The following is a 14,506-nucleotide window of genomic DNA, read 5'->3' as shown; positions in this document are numbered from 1 at the left end:
GAATCCAAGCAGCTTCAGATGAAGCAAAACTGGACAGACTGGTGGCGCGTTCCCAAAATCCCCTGCACGTAACGCACTGTACGGACCGTCCAATCTGCCTAACGAGAACCTCGACCCATTCCCAGAATTCCCAAAATCCGGCTTGAGAAGCCTGGGTCCAGCTGGATGTAACGCGACGTGAAGGACGCTTTGTCTTCTGTTCGGTCAGGGGGCACGGCGCGGTTCAGCATATGTCACGCCGTCCGCTGGGGGTGGGGCGCGCTGATAGGACAGCGGGGGGTTGGGGCCCGGGAGGCGGGGGCCAGTTCAACAGACGCACGTCCTGTTAACCGGAACGCGCCGTTCACACCGGATATTTATTTACCGTGAACATACTGAAAGTGAAGTGATTATCATCATGAGACACAGCAGCACAGCACACGGTGCACACACTGAAATGTTTCCTCTGCATTTAACCATCACCCTGAGTGAGCAGTGGGGACCATGACAGGCGCCCGGGGAGCAGTGTGTGGGGACGGTGCTTTGCTCAGTGGCACCTTGGCGGATCGGGATTCGAACCGGCAACCTCCTGATTACGGGGCCGCTTCCTTAACCGCTAGGCCACCGCTGCCCTTTCTGACCCTCTAGGAGGGAGAAAAAAAGGACGAAACGAAGAAGTGACGCAGAGCGGGACGGGCTCGCGGGGGAACGCTCCAGCACGCCTTCACACTCGCCAGGTTCGAACCCCACTTACCACCATCGTGTCCCCAAGCAAGACACTTAACCCCGACTGTCCCTGTCACTACTCTGGATAAGGACGTCTGGTAAACGCTGTAAATGTAAAATGTCCAGGACAGTACACCTGTCTCCCGTCTCCACGCAACAAGCGCGACTCACGGCAGTTCTCCTCGTCGCTGTTGTCCAGGCAGTCGTCGTCGTCGTCGCACCGCCAGATGTTGGGGATGCAGCGCTCGTTGTCGCACTGGAACTGGCCGTCCTCGCACTCGCCTTCGGACCCTGGGAGAGCGGGGAAAAACACGTCACGTCCACGCGTCTCGGTGTTATAACGGAGATATTGATATGTCTTCTCTTCGGAATAAAATGCGTGTGTGTGTGTGCGGCGCTGCGACCACGTTTATTCTCCTTCTTTGTGTCAGTTCTCCCATCTTTCACCCCAACCGGCCCGCGGACACCGCAGGACAGCAGAATTAAATCATATTAATTATATATCTGTTGGAATTCCTACCTGCAGTCCCGTGATGCTCCGCGAGAAGCAGGCAGAGCAGGAAGAGTTTACCCGTCTCCCTCCACATGTCTGCAGGAGACCGCGGCGCTCATCCACAGAACAAAGCGGCTCCGGCGCGCTGCCGATGCGGCGACACTGAACCCCGCCGCTCCACGGCGCACGGAGCGGTGACGACATCACGGTGGGCGGGGCCTGAGACATCAGGACCGCCCCACGGAGCTGTGACGACATCACGGTGGGCGGAGCCAGCGACCTCAGGACCGCCCCACGGCGCACGGAGCGGTGACGACATCACGGTGGGCGGGCCCTGAGACCTCAGGACCGCCCCACGGAGCGGTGACGACACCACGGTGGGCGGGCCCTGAGACCTCAGGACCGCCCCACGGAGCGGTGACGACATCACGGTGGGCGGAGCCAGCGACCTCAGGACCGCCCCACGGCGCACGGAGCGGTGACGACATCACGATGGGCGGAGCCAGCGACCTCAGGACCGCCCCACGGCGCACGGAGCGGTGACGACATCACGATGGGCGGGGCCTGAGACCTCAGGACCGCCCCACGGAGCGGTGAAGACGTTGCGGTGGGCGGAGCCTGCGACCTCAGGGTTGTCACGCGGGTCCACACAACATACATTATTTCTGCATCATTTAATTTTTTAAAAAACAGTAACAGACCAGCCATAACATTATGACCACTGGTGAATGATCTGGTTACAGCGCCACCTGACAGTGTGGGGGATATATTACACTTGAAGCGGACATTTTGTCTTTAAAGTTGATGTGTTGGAAGCAGAAAAAGTGGATCTGAGTGACTGGCCATGTGAGTCACAACACTTCTGGGACCTTCCTGGTTTGCAATGGTCATAATCTTATGGCTGACGAGTGTTTAATTCTTTGTTTATGAAAGAATTCTTGCAATATAGTCATTGTTCTATGTTCATAATCAGATCTTAACCAGCCTAATCTATACAGCAATTCTGTAAATTCATTCATTCGTAATAACTGTTTTTTTGCTCTTAGTTAAAGAAAAGTGGAAAAGTAAACGTGGACTGTACTCTCATTTCAATGAACTTTAGAAGCGACGTGCGCCTCGTAGAAAAGAATCAGCCATTTTTTGGACCTGTCAAATTTCTGAAGGTGAGACGTGTGGATTCGATCGATCGGATCAGAACCAGCCTCATTTCTCCTGATGGTCAGGCTCCCACCCTGCTTGCTGCCAGTGCCGCTGTGGGTGGGCATTAAGGTGGATGTTTGCATGTGGGTCACTCAGTGATGGAATTGGGGAGCCGCAGAACTGCAAGCTCTGTGACAGAATCCATCCTTCACAAATAAGGCCCCAAAAAGGCCCTCTTCTGTGGACAGATTCCTTGTAGCAAATTTGTGGACTGTGATGGGTTGGTAGAAATGAGTGGATTTTGTACACAGTCCATGGTTAGTTTGGGATCTTTCGTGTATTAAAGAGGACTAGAGATGGTCGAGTTTACCCCTGCAAGAAGACAGACCGGTTTAAATGACAATAACGGGCGTACCGTGCTGTATGAGGAGGTGACTGTATGAGGAGGCCGCGGCTGACAGTGTAATCAGTCATTTTAATAGAGGGGGGCTGAAGTGGAGAAAGCGGCGCTCGCCGAGCGTAATGACTTCGCCATCCGACCGCGACGCAGGAACCTGCGCGTTACAAACGGAGCGGTTTCATGAATATAAACCTCTACACGGCACCTTGTGTAGGTCAGCGTTACTCATCTTCTGACAGGTCCACCATCGCACCGTACTTTTACTCAGTCTCGTGCCCTTTGTATAAGAATAATACAAAACATGGATCTATAACTATAACAAAATATGAATATCTAGTAAAAGACCGTTATGCAATGGTATGATGAGACTGTGAAAACCCGAGTCCATCAATCCAATTTGATTCCTATATCAGGAATAAGGTGCAGTAGAAAAGAGGAAGAACCCTTGAGAGGAGCCAGGGCCTGTACTCCTCAGATCAGCACCACTTCAGCACAGGTTCGTCACCAACATTCGCAAGATTCGGCCTTTTCTTCCACAACAGGCTACGCAGCTCCTCGTCCAGGCAGCGGTCCTCTCTGAACTCCAATATTGTAACTCTCTCCTGGCTGGAGCTTCTACCGTCACCATAAAACCCCTCCAGATGGTCCAAAACGTGGCAGCCCACCTCATCTTCAACCAGCCGAACCACCCCCACGTCCCACCTCTTCTCACCTCTCTCCACCGGCTCCCGGTAGCTGCTCACATCCAGTTTAAATCCTTGATGCTGCCTACAGGGCTGTAAATGGAAGTTCTCCCTCTTACACCAACACACTACTAGCCAGATACACTCCTGCACGCCCTCTCAGATCTGCACACCAAACCAGACTAAAAATCCCCTCTTCACGGGGTCTCCGGTCCCAATCGACTCTGTTCTCCTTTGTTGTCCCTGGCTGGTGGGACAACTTGTCCTGCTCCATTCGACTAGCCGAGACTACGACCACCTTTAAGAAGCAGCTGAAAACCCTCTTGTTCAAAAAGTATTACAGACAAATCTAACACTTACACACACACATGCACACACACTCCAGGGGCAGTGGTGGCCTAGCGGTTAAGGAAGCGGCCCCGTTATCAGAAGGTTGCCGGTTCGAATCCCGATCCGCCAAGGTGCCACTGAGCAAAGCACCGTCCCCACACACTGCTCCCCGGGCACCTGTCATGGCTGCCCACTGCTCACTCAGGGTGATGGGTTAAATGCAGAGGACAAATTTCACTGTGTGCATCGTGTGCTGTGCTGTGCTCCTGTGTATCACATGTGACAATCACTTCACTTCATCACTCCAGGCGGGGTGCAGTATTTCACTCCAGTTCGCTCCCACCTGAACGTCAGCAAGACAAAGGAGATGATAGTGGTGGACTTTAGTACCTACCAGACCCCTGTCATCAACAGGAGCCCAGTGGAGAGAGTGGACAGCTTCCAATACCTCGGTGTTAACATCACGCAGGACCTGTCATGGTCCTGTCACATCAACACCGTGGTGAAAAAGGCCCGGCAGCGTCTCTACCACCTCAGATGCCTGAGAGACTTCAGACTGCCCTCCAAGATGCTCAGGAGACCATCCTGACAGGAAACATCTCAACCTGGTTCGGGAACAGCACCATGCAGGACAGGCGAGCCCTACAGAGGGTGGTTCCATCAGCTGAACACATCATCTGTACCAAGCTCCCTGACCTTCAATCCATCTACAGCAAGGAGGGCCGTACCAGGGCCAGGAAGATTGTGAAGGACCTCAGCCACCCCAACATTGGACTGTTCTCTCTGCTGCGAAGTCCAACACAGAGAGAATGAGGAGGAGCTTCTTCCCGCAGGCTATACGAGCTTCAACAACCACAACACTACATAGAACTCCAATACACTCCAGCACTTTCAATACCTTCTGGACTCCATCCCCCCAGAATCTTGCACAAATTTTCACCCTACCTGTTACACATATTTTATACATTTGTAATATTTGGTTATGTTTGCAATATTTGCATTTTGAGGTCTTTAGCAGTCGCAAAAGCATCTTAATATTTGACTCCCAATAAATCCACACAATCTACATTTATTGAGACTGTCCTGTGCTCCTCCATCACCGCCTGGTATGGAGCAGCCACTAGAAGAGACAGGATCAGACTGCAGAGGACTGTACAGACAGCAGAAAGGATCACCGGTGCCCCCCTGCCCTCCATCCAGGACCTGAACCTCTCCAGATCCAGGAAAAGGGCAGGGAAAACCATCTCAGACCCCCCATGCTGCCCTCTGGCAGATGTTATAGAAGTCTGCAGACCAGGACCAGCTTCTTCCCCCTCGCCATGTCCCTCCTAAACAGCTGGAACTGTCTCACTGCACTTTATATACACTCTCTATATAGGATTTAGTTTTTTGCCTATTTATTTATAGACTTATGTACATTCTTACATATATTTATTCATACTCAGTAGATATTATTTATAAACAGTATAAACTTGTACAATAACACGTACACACGTCCTGCACATTGGTGGTGTTTTTCTACTCTGTACTTGAGAGACACCGTCTACCGGAATCTAATTCCTGCACTTACTTGGCCAATAAATACGATTCTGATTCTGATTGTGTAGTGTATATGTATTATATATCCGCCTTGCATGCCACGTGGCCAGCAGGATGGTTGTAGTTTCCATCAAGTCACTTCTTTATATAATTTAATAATAATTAATAATAATAATAATTTTTACAGTTAAAAACACGTTTTGTTTTGCGCCTGAACTTGTGAACGAACGCGAATTAAAAAAAAAAAAGAAATAAAAAACCCCGCCGCCACGTGAAGTGGTGATCGGCGCTGCGTGGCGGGAAAACGGCGCCACCGCGCGGAGGATGTCGTCGGTCGCGGCGGGGAAGGTGGCGCGCAGCCCGAGGTGCGCCCGGTGCAGGAACCACGGCGTGGTGGTGCCGGTGAAGGGCCACGCCGGCCGCTGCGGCTTCTCCCGGTGCCGGTGCTGGAAGTGCGGCCTCATCACGGAGCGGACGCGCATCATGGCGACGCAGCGGCGCCTGCGGCGGGGCCGGGGCGCCGGGATGGAGACCCCGGTCATGGGTGAGCCCCGTCCCCAACCTGGACCATCACGTCCATAAAACCACGGTCATTGCAATGGTGGAAAATGTTCGGCTAAAACGTTGAAACAACCTCAACAGAACCATAACGTTGTAAATAGATGGCGGCAATCCACCTATATTGATAAAACCCGATAAAACGTTTTCAGTTTCATGCCTCAGACCGACCCGTCATTATTAATATCATGTAATTACGTCTACAATTCGGTGCGAGTAAGGCGTGCTTCACAATGTCGACTATTTTCCTCTTTCTTCTTCCCATCTTTACAACAGGACAGGCCAGAAAAGTCCGAACGTTCAATAAACGGTGAAAATGCGGAATAATAGTGCTCATTTTCAGCGACGTTTCAGAATAAAACCCTGTTAACCATGAAAGGGCGCGGATTTACATGTAGTTTCACCCCCGATCAATACTAGTTTATATCGATATTATTCCGTCTTTCCATTCGGAACTTTTATTTTGAAACGTGTAATTCAGCATTTTCACAATTTATCTGCTGCAGGAATTTAAAAACCTTAAAAAACATGAACATAGAGGCTGGTAGTGACCTAGTGGGGAACCAGAAGACCCAGGTTCGAACCCCACTTACTACCATCATGTCCCTGAGTGTCTCCAGGGGGGGACTGTCCCTGTAACTATATACTGTAAGTCACTCTGGATAAGGACGTCTGGTAAATGCCTTAAATGTAAATGTTAAACTTTAAGGTAAATCTTACAAAAACTGCCACAAGAATTAAATGGACAAAACAACAGTGTTTACTTTTTTCCCATAATCCAGTATACTCATTAGAATGTAGAATTTTTAAAAAGTGATTAGTTGTCACAGGTGACACGTGTGCTCTGTATTTAACCATAAAGTGTGTAAAGTAAAGTGAACACGGTGCACACAGTGAAATTTGTCCTCTGCATTTAACCCATCACCCTTGGTGAGCAGTGGGCACCATGACAGGCGCCTGGGGACGTGGCACCTCGGCGGTCCAGTGGAGCACGAGTCCACTGCCTTCTGAGTCTTTCTACACGAAATCTCTCCTGCAGACCAGCAGAACGTTCGCGGCGGAGAGACGTTGACCGCGCCGCCGCCCCTCCACTTGTACCCCCACAACCCCAACAGCTACGCCTGCCCGCCTGTGCTGGTGACCCTCCCGCCGCTGGCCATGCCCTTCACAGAGCCGGTGGGCTTCAGCCACGTCCAGCCGACGGGGGTCCCGTACGCAGCTGACCCTGCTTTTACTTACGTGAGTTTACGTTTCATCCCTTCCTTCCATTACATGGCGGTCAGAACCCATCCAGGGACACACACACACACTAAGGGGTGGTAGTACCCTAGCAGGTATCACACCTGCCATGAACCAGAAGACCCAGGTTCAAAACCCACTTACTACCATCGTGTCCCTGAGCAGGACACTTAACCCTGAGTGTCTCCAGGGGGGGACTGTCCCTGTAACTACTGGGTGGTAGTACCCTAGCAGGTATCACACCTGCCATGAACCAGAAGACCCAGGTTCAAAACCCACTTACTACCATCGTGTCCCTGAGCAGGACACTTAACCCTGAGTGTCTCCAGGGGGGGACTGTCCCTGTAACTACTGGGTGGTAGTACCCTAGCAGGTAACACACCTGCCATGAACCAGAAGACCCAGGTTCAAACCCCACTTACTACCATCATGTCCCTGAGCAGGACACTTAACCCCGAGTGTCTCCAGGGGGGACTGTCCCTGTAACTACTGGCTGTACGCCAACGTCTTTTCTTAGACTGAGAAGAATTCACCATAATTCAATAGAACTTTACAGTTAAGACTCCTTTACAGAATAAATAGTTAATAAAGAGTCATGCAGCGTTCATCTGGCGTCTGTCTCGGACCCTCAGGACGGCCACGTGTCCTTCGTCCCTCACTACGCTCTGGCACACGCGAGCTTTCCCGAGGAGCCGCAGCCCCTGCAGAACCTGTACCCCCAGGGGCCCCCAGGGGTCCCGCCAGCCCCCGACCCCGCCCCACTGCCAGAGGCCGACTCAGGTGGGTCTGGGTCAATCTCACTTCCGCAGCGTCTGGAAGCGTCCCCGCCGGAACGAGTCCCCGTCTCCCTGTTCTTTTATTCCCAGATTCGGGAGAAATGGCGGGACCAGACCTGATCGTGGTGAACGTCAGCGACTCTTCTGAAGACACCTCATGAGCAGCGGCTCCATCTTCAGAATAAGATCAATAATTAGACTGTTTAATTACACAAAAATCAACTTTAAAAATGTTCAGTTAAAATGGTGGCACGTGTGCAGCCAGGTGACGTTTTTTTACGATTGCGGTGTTGGAGTTGCTCTGCTTTAGGTGGAAAATAGACGTTCGGTTCTTCTCATTCAGAAGAGCAGCACGGTTCCAGTTTAGCGTGTAGATGAGTTTTTTTACGATTAAAAGGAATCGTTCCTCCTTTTTTCCGACCTTCATGACTGTTACATGTTCTCCGTTCCTGCTGAAATACATTCTGTTGACTGGCTGGTGTTGGTTTCTTCTGTGGCCACCAGCACGTTCATCTTCATTCCTACACGGGTGGAACTTGACACACAAGTTCCTTACGTTAGAAGCTCTAGAGAGCAAGCCAGAGACAACCAAGCACCGCATCACCCCAGGTTCTTCACGCCAGGTTCTACTCACCCGGGAGCCGCTTACGTTTGGTGTCACAACACCATGCGACATTTTCTACGTGAGAAGAAGAATCTTAAACAAGACACCAGTTACCATCAATAAGTGCTCTGCACAGCCATGGGTGAAGAAGCATTTTTCCATGTATAGCTCTTGTCTGCAGTGGCCCTATATTGAGACATTAATTGACATGATCAAATGTATATTAATCAGTTATTTGATAAATATATGATTATTACAGATAAATGGTTTGGTCCAGGGCTTCATTCAGGGGTTAGTTGGCAATTTGACTCGAAATCATTGTCCTTCCCCTGTTGACCATGGTTCAGTCATCATTGCATTGCATAAAATGTTCTTGACAGCTGAGGACATTGCTGCTACTAACACAACACCTGCATCAACCATCTATCAGATCATCAACAACTTCAAGGAGAGAAGTTCAAGTGCTGTGAAGAAGGCTTCAGGAGGCCCAAGAAAGTCCAGCAAGCGCCAGGAACGTCTCCTAAAGATGATCCAGCTGCGGGATCGCGGTGCATCCAGTGCAGAGCTTGCTCAGGAATGGCAGCAGGCTGGTGTGAGGGCATCTGCGACCACAGTGAGGAGAAGACTTCTGGAGGACGGCCTGGTGTCAAGAAGGGCAGCAAAGAAGCTGCTTCTCTCCAAGAAAAACATTGAGGACGGACTGATGTTCTTTAAAAAGTTCAGGGATTGGACTGCTGAGGACCGGGGTCCATGGCGAGGAACCTCACCGGATCTTAATCCAACTGAGAACTTGGTCAATCCTGACAAACGAAACCCCACAAATCCTGCCAAGCACTGACTATGCAGGAACAGGTCGCCATCGGTCAGAGGTTGATGCCTTTGAATCTTATAAAATGCCTGTAATTATACGTCAACGCAAAAAACCTTTAGCCACAACTGTACTCGTGTTTTTTTTTGGTTGAAACATCACGAAATACGTGAAGTCTACCTCCGAACGTCTTCCATGACAGCTCAGATGCCCTGCACAGGAACTTGTCCACCGCCTCCCATTACAGGGGGAGTGAGTAACAACGATCCAGTCTAGATCTTATGAGCGCACGTCCACCCAGCGCGCATGCATTTCGGCAGCAGGAGGAAACCGGAGAACCCGGAGAAAACATGCACCCACCCGGGGAGAGCATGCACAGGTAACTCTGACTGCTGCTCGACCGTGGACTAATCGAGAGAAAAGCCTTGCTGGGTGGAAGTAGGCGGTCCTGGCACAGTGTTGAATGTTGATCTGCACACGTCTAACACCCTCTGGATCAAACACCTACACTCCACTGGTCATTAAACCCACTGCGAGGTGAAGTGGAGCACATTGACATTCCGGTAGTAACAGCGCATGTCTGGGATGGACATGCATTTCCCGAGTCTGAAGCACCAAATTTTGGATGAGTTTGAGGACCTCAGTGGACCTGACTTGGTCGAAGCATCTCCAACACAGCAGGTCTTGTCATGTGTTCCTGAGGAGGAAAGAGAACCAATGACAGGGTCGCAGGAGGTGAACACAATCCCATCCTGGTCGTGACGTCAGAAGGAGTCAGAAGTCCGGAGATCTGTGCTCCTCAGCAGAGCTTCTGATCTTACAGCATGATGGAAACGTGGGAGAAGATCAAGTTCTCTTTTAAGTGAAGTGATTGTCATTGTGAAACACTACAGCACAGCACACGGCACCATGACCAGTGTGTGGGGACAGTATCGTCATCAAGGGGACCTCGGTGGTCCCCCACGCTGCTCCCCGGGCATCTGTCCATGGTGCCCACTGCTCACCAAGGGTGACTGTTAAATACAGAGGACACGTTTCACCCTGTCACTGTGTGCTGTGCTGCAGTGTTTCACAAATCACTTCACTTTTCATTTCACAAACAAACTTGAGAATTCCTGAAATATGGATATTCGTGGACAAAACGTGGTTTATGCACTAGATTCTTAAACACTGGAGCCGGACGAGAAGAAGCTTTTCAGACTGGGTGGAGTAAGGAAGATATTACAGCTCATTCATTTTACTACACAGTTATAAAGCATAAAATAAACAACGTGACACTAATAAAACCACCGTTTTACAAAGTCTCTTTATGGTTAAACATTATTAACAGCATAAAGACGGTAAATATCAGTAAATATCAGTCCTTGTTGGGATGTGAATGTAAAAATTCCGAATTCGTTCGGAACGTCCGCGGATTGGCTGGGACCGATCCAGGGTTCCAGAGAAGGTCCACGGCCGAGTTCACCAGAAGAAACAACGCTCACTTGCGCCCCTTCATTTTCCTCCTGGCGTCCTTGCCTGGCCGCTTCTGAGAACATAAAGGATCACAAGCAGCTCAGAGCACCGACGTCTGTAAAACCACGTACGTTATAAAAGAAGAAGAATAAACGTACGTTTCCCCTCTTTCCTTTGCCAGTGGCGTTCTTGCCTTTGCCGTGGGCGATTCTGGCCCGGAAACCCGACACGTCATTGTGACTCTCTTTGGTGTTCCATTTGGAGCCGCTTTTCTTGCCGCCGAAGCCAAACTTCTGGTCCTTGAATTTCCTCTTCGCATTGGGCCTGATCAACCAACGGAAGCGGCACATTTAACACGGCCACGCGCAAAAAGAAGAGACGGAACTCCAGCGGCCGTCCCTGCTCACCCCTTCTTGCTCATCCGTGTTTTAGGTGCTGCCGTAGAATTTTTGGGCTTCTCCTGATCGCCATCCAAGAAATCGAGCTTGTCCGTCATCCCTGAGAGAAGCAGGCAGAACGTTAACCCCCAACAGACACAACGAAAGCCACGCCCTCGTGGGCAGTGGGCGGCCATGACAGGCGCCCAGGGAGCAGTGTGTGGGGACGGTGCTTTGCTCGGTGGCACCTCAGCGGATCGGGATTCGAGGCCGCTTCCTTAACCGCTAGGCCACCGCTGGCCCATATAGCAGGACACTTAACCCTGAGTGTCTCCAGGGGGGACTGTCCCTGTCACTACTGACTGTAAGGCGCTCTGGATAAGGGCCCCTGGTAGTGGCATCTGACAATAACGTTTAAAAAACAAAAAAATGTATATAAGTTATCATGCAATTACCTATTAATTAGAATTAATCTTTGGAATATGCAAACTATATTAATCAATAGTCTCTTGGATGAGAAACTGTGGGCCAAAGGACAGTTTGCAGGACAGAGTGACCGCGACCTGATAAGAGGAGGCCTGCAGCTGCTGAGAAGCAGGAAGCCAGCGAGCTTGACCTTGTGATGGAGCGCCTACCAAGAAACAAGCCTACGTGCAAAAGACAATTATAAGCTTATATGGTGTGATCCTGTAGTAAATGTACGAAATAAGACAGGATGCGACGGAGACCGCAAGGCTGTTGGAGGCGTGATGTAATGCGTGTCTCTGATCGCTCTCCTTGCAAGTAAAAAGAACTCAACTGCTTCATGTCTTTCTTCTCTAGTTTATAAGTGTTGGAACGACGTACAACTCTGACAGTCTCGTAACGCGAAACATGTTGGCCAGAATTCCGCCGCCACAATAACGTCGAACTCGGGCTTTAAAAAAGGCGTGGGCCTTTACGTTACCTTTCTGATACTTTTTCACTGCGGACATCAAGGCCTTCTTCTGCTTCTGCCTGTTCTGGAGCACCTCCACCTGAACCTGGACGAGGAGAAGCAGCATCGCATTAAAACCAGAGGGCCAGGCTGCAACCTCTCGCTTTCAGAGCCACTGCAGCCTACCTTCTTGCCATATTTCCTCTGTTCTCGCAGTTTCTTGGCTTTCTCGGACTTCTCCATGATCTGCTGCTTCTGAATGAGCTTCTGTCTGACCTGCAACGGGAAACCAGGTTCAACAGAACTGAAAAACTGAACCGTAAAATGAGAAATCAGTCGGGGATCTCGATCCATTCGAATCATAATCAGATCTGGAGAGCTACGCTGCACGTGGCTTTTCTGGTCCAGTGCAGATAGAAACCATCAATAGAGCAATATTTACCGTGATAACGTACTTTACTGTACTTAGCGGACGCTTTTATCCAAACGACTTACAAGAGGAAGACACCAGCAATTCTCGTTCGGTTTCTATAGATTGTGAGTTAAAAACTAAGAGCCCTGATAAGGCCGAACTTGTCAAGTATAGAACATGTTGGGAATTGTTAAGTGTTAGAAGAATATTTTTTATTTTTTTTGCGTGTGTGTGTGTGTGTGTGTTGGACTCGTCTGAAATACTTTTTGAACAAGTGGGTTTTTAGCTTCTTCCTGCTTCATTCGTCTCGGCTAGTCGAATGGAGCAGGACAAGTTGTCCCACCAGCCGGGGACAACAAAGGAGAACAGTCGATTGGGACCGGAGACCCCGTGAAGTGGGGATTTTTAGCGCGTTTTTGCGCGTTAAACAGCCTCCTCAGATCAATATTATTATATGTACATTATATTAGGTTTACACATGCATATTACAGTTTAAATTGAGCTCCTGTCCTCGACGTTGACACTCGCAGGAAGCGTCCCACCATGCTCACCTTCTGCATGTGCTGGTCAGTCTTGGCCATTTCGGCAAAATAATCCTCCGGCCGCTTGGTCCGGATGTTCAGCTTCTGCAGCTTGGGCAGGGCATCCAGGACGGTGGCCTGGGCCTGGCGGTAGCTGCCGGCAGAGAGGAATAGACGGGTCATTCCAGAAAATTCCAACTTGAAGTCGATGAGGGGAAACCCTTTTTACGTTCTAACATGGAGCAAGGCCATCAAATCCTATTTCATATTATATTAAGGGGACTTCTCGAAGTAAACGCTGAGACGGCTCCAGTACAGACAAACAAGACTCAAGAGTTCCCTGAGACGATCAGAGACACCGAAAGGCCGAGGAGGATCGAACACTCACAAGAACATCTCCCGCTGGAAGTCATCTTCTGCGTTGACCTCCTCACCGGCAGCCACCGCCTGCTTCCCCTCGGCCTTGGCCACCACGTCAACGGCTGGAGGGTTAGTCAGGTCCAACCTCTCGACCCAGGGCAGGTCCTTCCTAAAATCTGCCAGGCACAGCTTCAGGCCGTCCTGCCGAGCAGAAGCGAGGACGAGTGACAACTTCCGACACTTTCCAACCATGTTTACCAGATGCCCTTACAGTCAGTAGTTACAGGGACAGTCCCCCCCTGGAGACACTCAGGGTTCAGTGTCCTGCTCAGGGACACGATGGTAGTAAGTGGGGTTTGAACCTGGGACTCTGCACGAGTGTTACACAGCAGGCCACTACCACCACCTCCTCCCCGATGTGGCAGAGCACCAAGCCCAACACATGAAGCAGATTTCAAGATAAAACTACAGAACAGGACGCCAGCGGGACGCACCACGTTGTTGGCGGTCTTCTTCTCTTCTTCCACAGCAACGTTCAGCCCCGGTTTCAGGAGGCCCTTGGCGAACGCTTCTTGCAGCTTCGTTGAGGGGCAGCAGAGAAACAGCAGATCAACACAAACAGAAATGCACGTATTAACGGCAGGCACGTTAAAAGCGGCGAGTCTCACCTCCGCGTCGGATAACTCGCAGCCGTCCTCGTCGGACTCGACGCCAAGCAGGGACCCCTCGTCCTCGTTCCCCATCTTCCAAAGTACAATCGCGCCTAATTATGAACAATCAACTCGCAATGAACAACTCGCAATGAACAACTCGCAAGAACCGCGCAGATCTCACGTGTTCCACTTCTACTGCCCGGGTGCAGCGCCGTTCTCCGTCCGGGTAGATTCCAGGACTCTGAAGATAGGTTCCGCGCTGCCAAAAGCGGCAAACTAATAACGAAAAATTACATTTAGTGAGAAAAGAGGCTAAAAGTACACAAAGATAAATTACAAATAATATACATATATATACATAAACTCCACAGGAACGAGAGACAAAACAAAATTCATCTCAGCAACACCGTTTATGTTAATAATAAAGCAATGCAACTTAATCAGAAAGAATATTTAATACATTATTTCTGCGTATCTATGAATTACCTGCACAGTAAATTGAGTTTGTCTGAGTCTTTTGCGCCCTGCGTGCCGACG

General features: G+C 50.2%; 3 protein-coding genes across 4 annotated transcripts in view; 1 reads left to right on the top strand and 2 right to left on the bottom strand.

The window, feature by feature from the left end:
• The window catches only part of LOC114787885 (low-density lipoprotein receptor-related protein 8-like), a 40,699-nt gene extending 39,325 nt beyond the window's left edge, over nucleotides 1-1,374 (bottom strand). For both annotated transcript variants that reach the window (XM_028975794.1, XM_028975795.1), the window contains exons 1-2: nucleotides 1,226-1,374; nucleotides 877-996 (exon numbers count right to left, since the gene is read on the bottom strand). In XM_028975794.1, the coding sequence (XP_028831627.1) occupies nucleotides 877-996; nucleotides 1,226-1,292 (187 nt within the window). In that variant the 5' untranslated portion in view covers nucleotides 1,293-1,374. The remainder of the gene's footprint in view (nucleotides 1-876; nucleotides 997-1,225) is intronic.
• Nucleotides 1,375-5,614: 4,240 nt separating this feature from the next.
• Nucleotides 5,615-8,024, top strand: LOC114787719 (doublesex- and mab-3-related transcription factor C2-like). The gene is made up of 4 exons (XM_028975537.1): nucleotides 5,615-5,834; nucleotides 6,888-7,087; nucleotides 7,720-7,867; nucleotides 7,954-8,024. Exons 1-4 carry the CDS (start codon nucleotides 5,615-5,617, stop codon nucleotides 8,022-8,024), a joined length of 639 nt encoding a protein of 212 aa, XP_028831370.1.
• A 2,538-nt stretch (nucleotides 8,025-10,562) lies between these two features.
• Nucleotides 10,563-14,498, bottom strand: ebna1bp2 (EBNA1 binding protein 2). Its single transcript, XM_028977840.1, has 10 exons — nucleotides 14,456-14,498; nucleotides 13,985-14,245; nucleotides 13,811-13,894; nucleotides 13,345-13,517; nucleotides 12,987-13,110; nucleotides 12,210-12,299; nucleotides 12,054-12,129; nucleotides 11,138-11,228; nucleotides 10,889-11,054; nucleotides 10,563-10,803 (listed from the first exon to the last, which is right to left on the bottom strand). Exons 2-10 carry the CDS (start codon nucleotides 14,057-14,059, stop codon nucleotides 10,756-10,758), a joined length of 927 nt encoding a protein of 308 aa, XP_028833673.1. The 5' UTR covers nucleotides 14,060-14,245; nucleotides 14,456-14,498; the 3' UTR covers nucleotides 10,563-10,755.
• Between the last annotated feature and the right edge of the window lie 8 nt (nucleotides 14,499-14,506).

Source organism: Denticeps clupeoides, chromosome 4, assembly GCF_900700375.1.
Source record: "Denticeps clupeoides chromosome 4, fDenClu1.1, whole genome shotgun sequence".
NCBI lineage: Eukaryota > Metazoa > Chordata > Actinopteri > Clupeiformes > Denticipitidae > Denticeps > Denticeps clupeoides.
This window is presented reverse-complemented; position numbering and strand designations above follow the sequence as displayed.

Coding starts and splice junctions, on each gene's coding strand:
- ebna1bp2 (XM_028977840.1), bottom strand. CDS start 14,059: ATGGGGAACGAGGACGAGGGGTCCCTGCTTGGCGTCGAGTCCGACGAG. Junction 12,130..12,209: donor AGAGGAAATATGGCAAGAAG/GTAGGCTGCAGT, acceptor CTCCTCGTCCAG/GTTCAGGTGGAGGTGCTCCA. Junction 10,804..10,888: donor GCAAAGGAAAGAGGGGAAAC/GTACGTTTATTC, acceptor TTATGTTCTCAG/AAGCGGCCAGGCAAGGACGC.
- LOC114787719 (XM_028975537.1), top strand. CDS start 5,615: ATGTCGTCGGTCGCGGCGGGGAAGGTGGCGCGCAGCCCGAGGTGCGCC. Junction 5,835..6,887: donor GATGGAGACCCCGGTCATGG/GTGAGCCCCGTC, acceptor TCTCTCCTGCAG/ACCAGCAGAACGTTCGCGGC. Junction 7,088..7,719: donor CTGACCCTGCTTTTACTTAC/GTGAGTTTACGT, acceptor TCGGACCCTCAG/GACGGCCACGTGTCCTTCGT.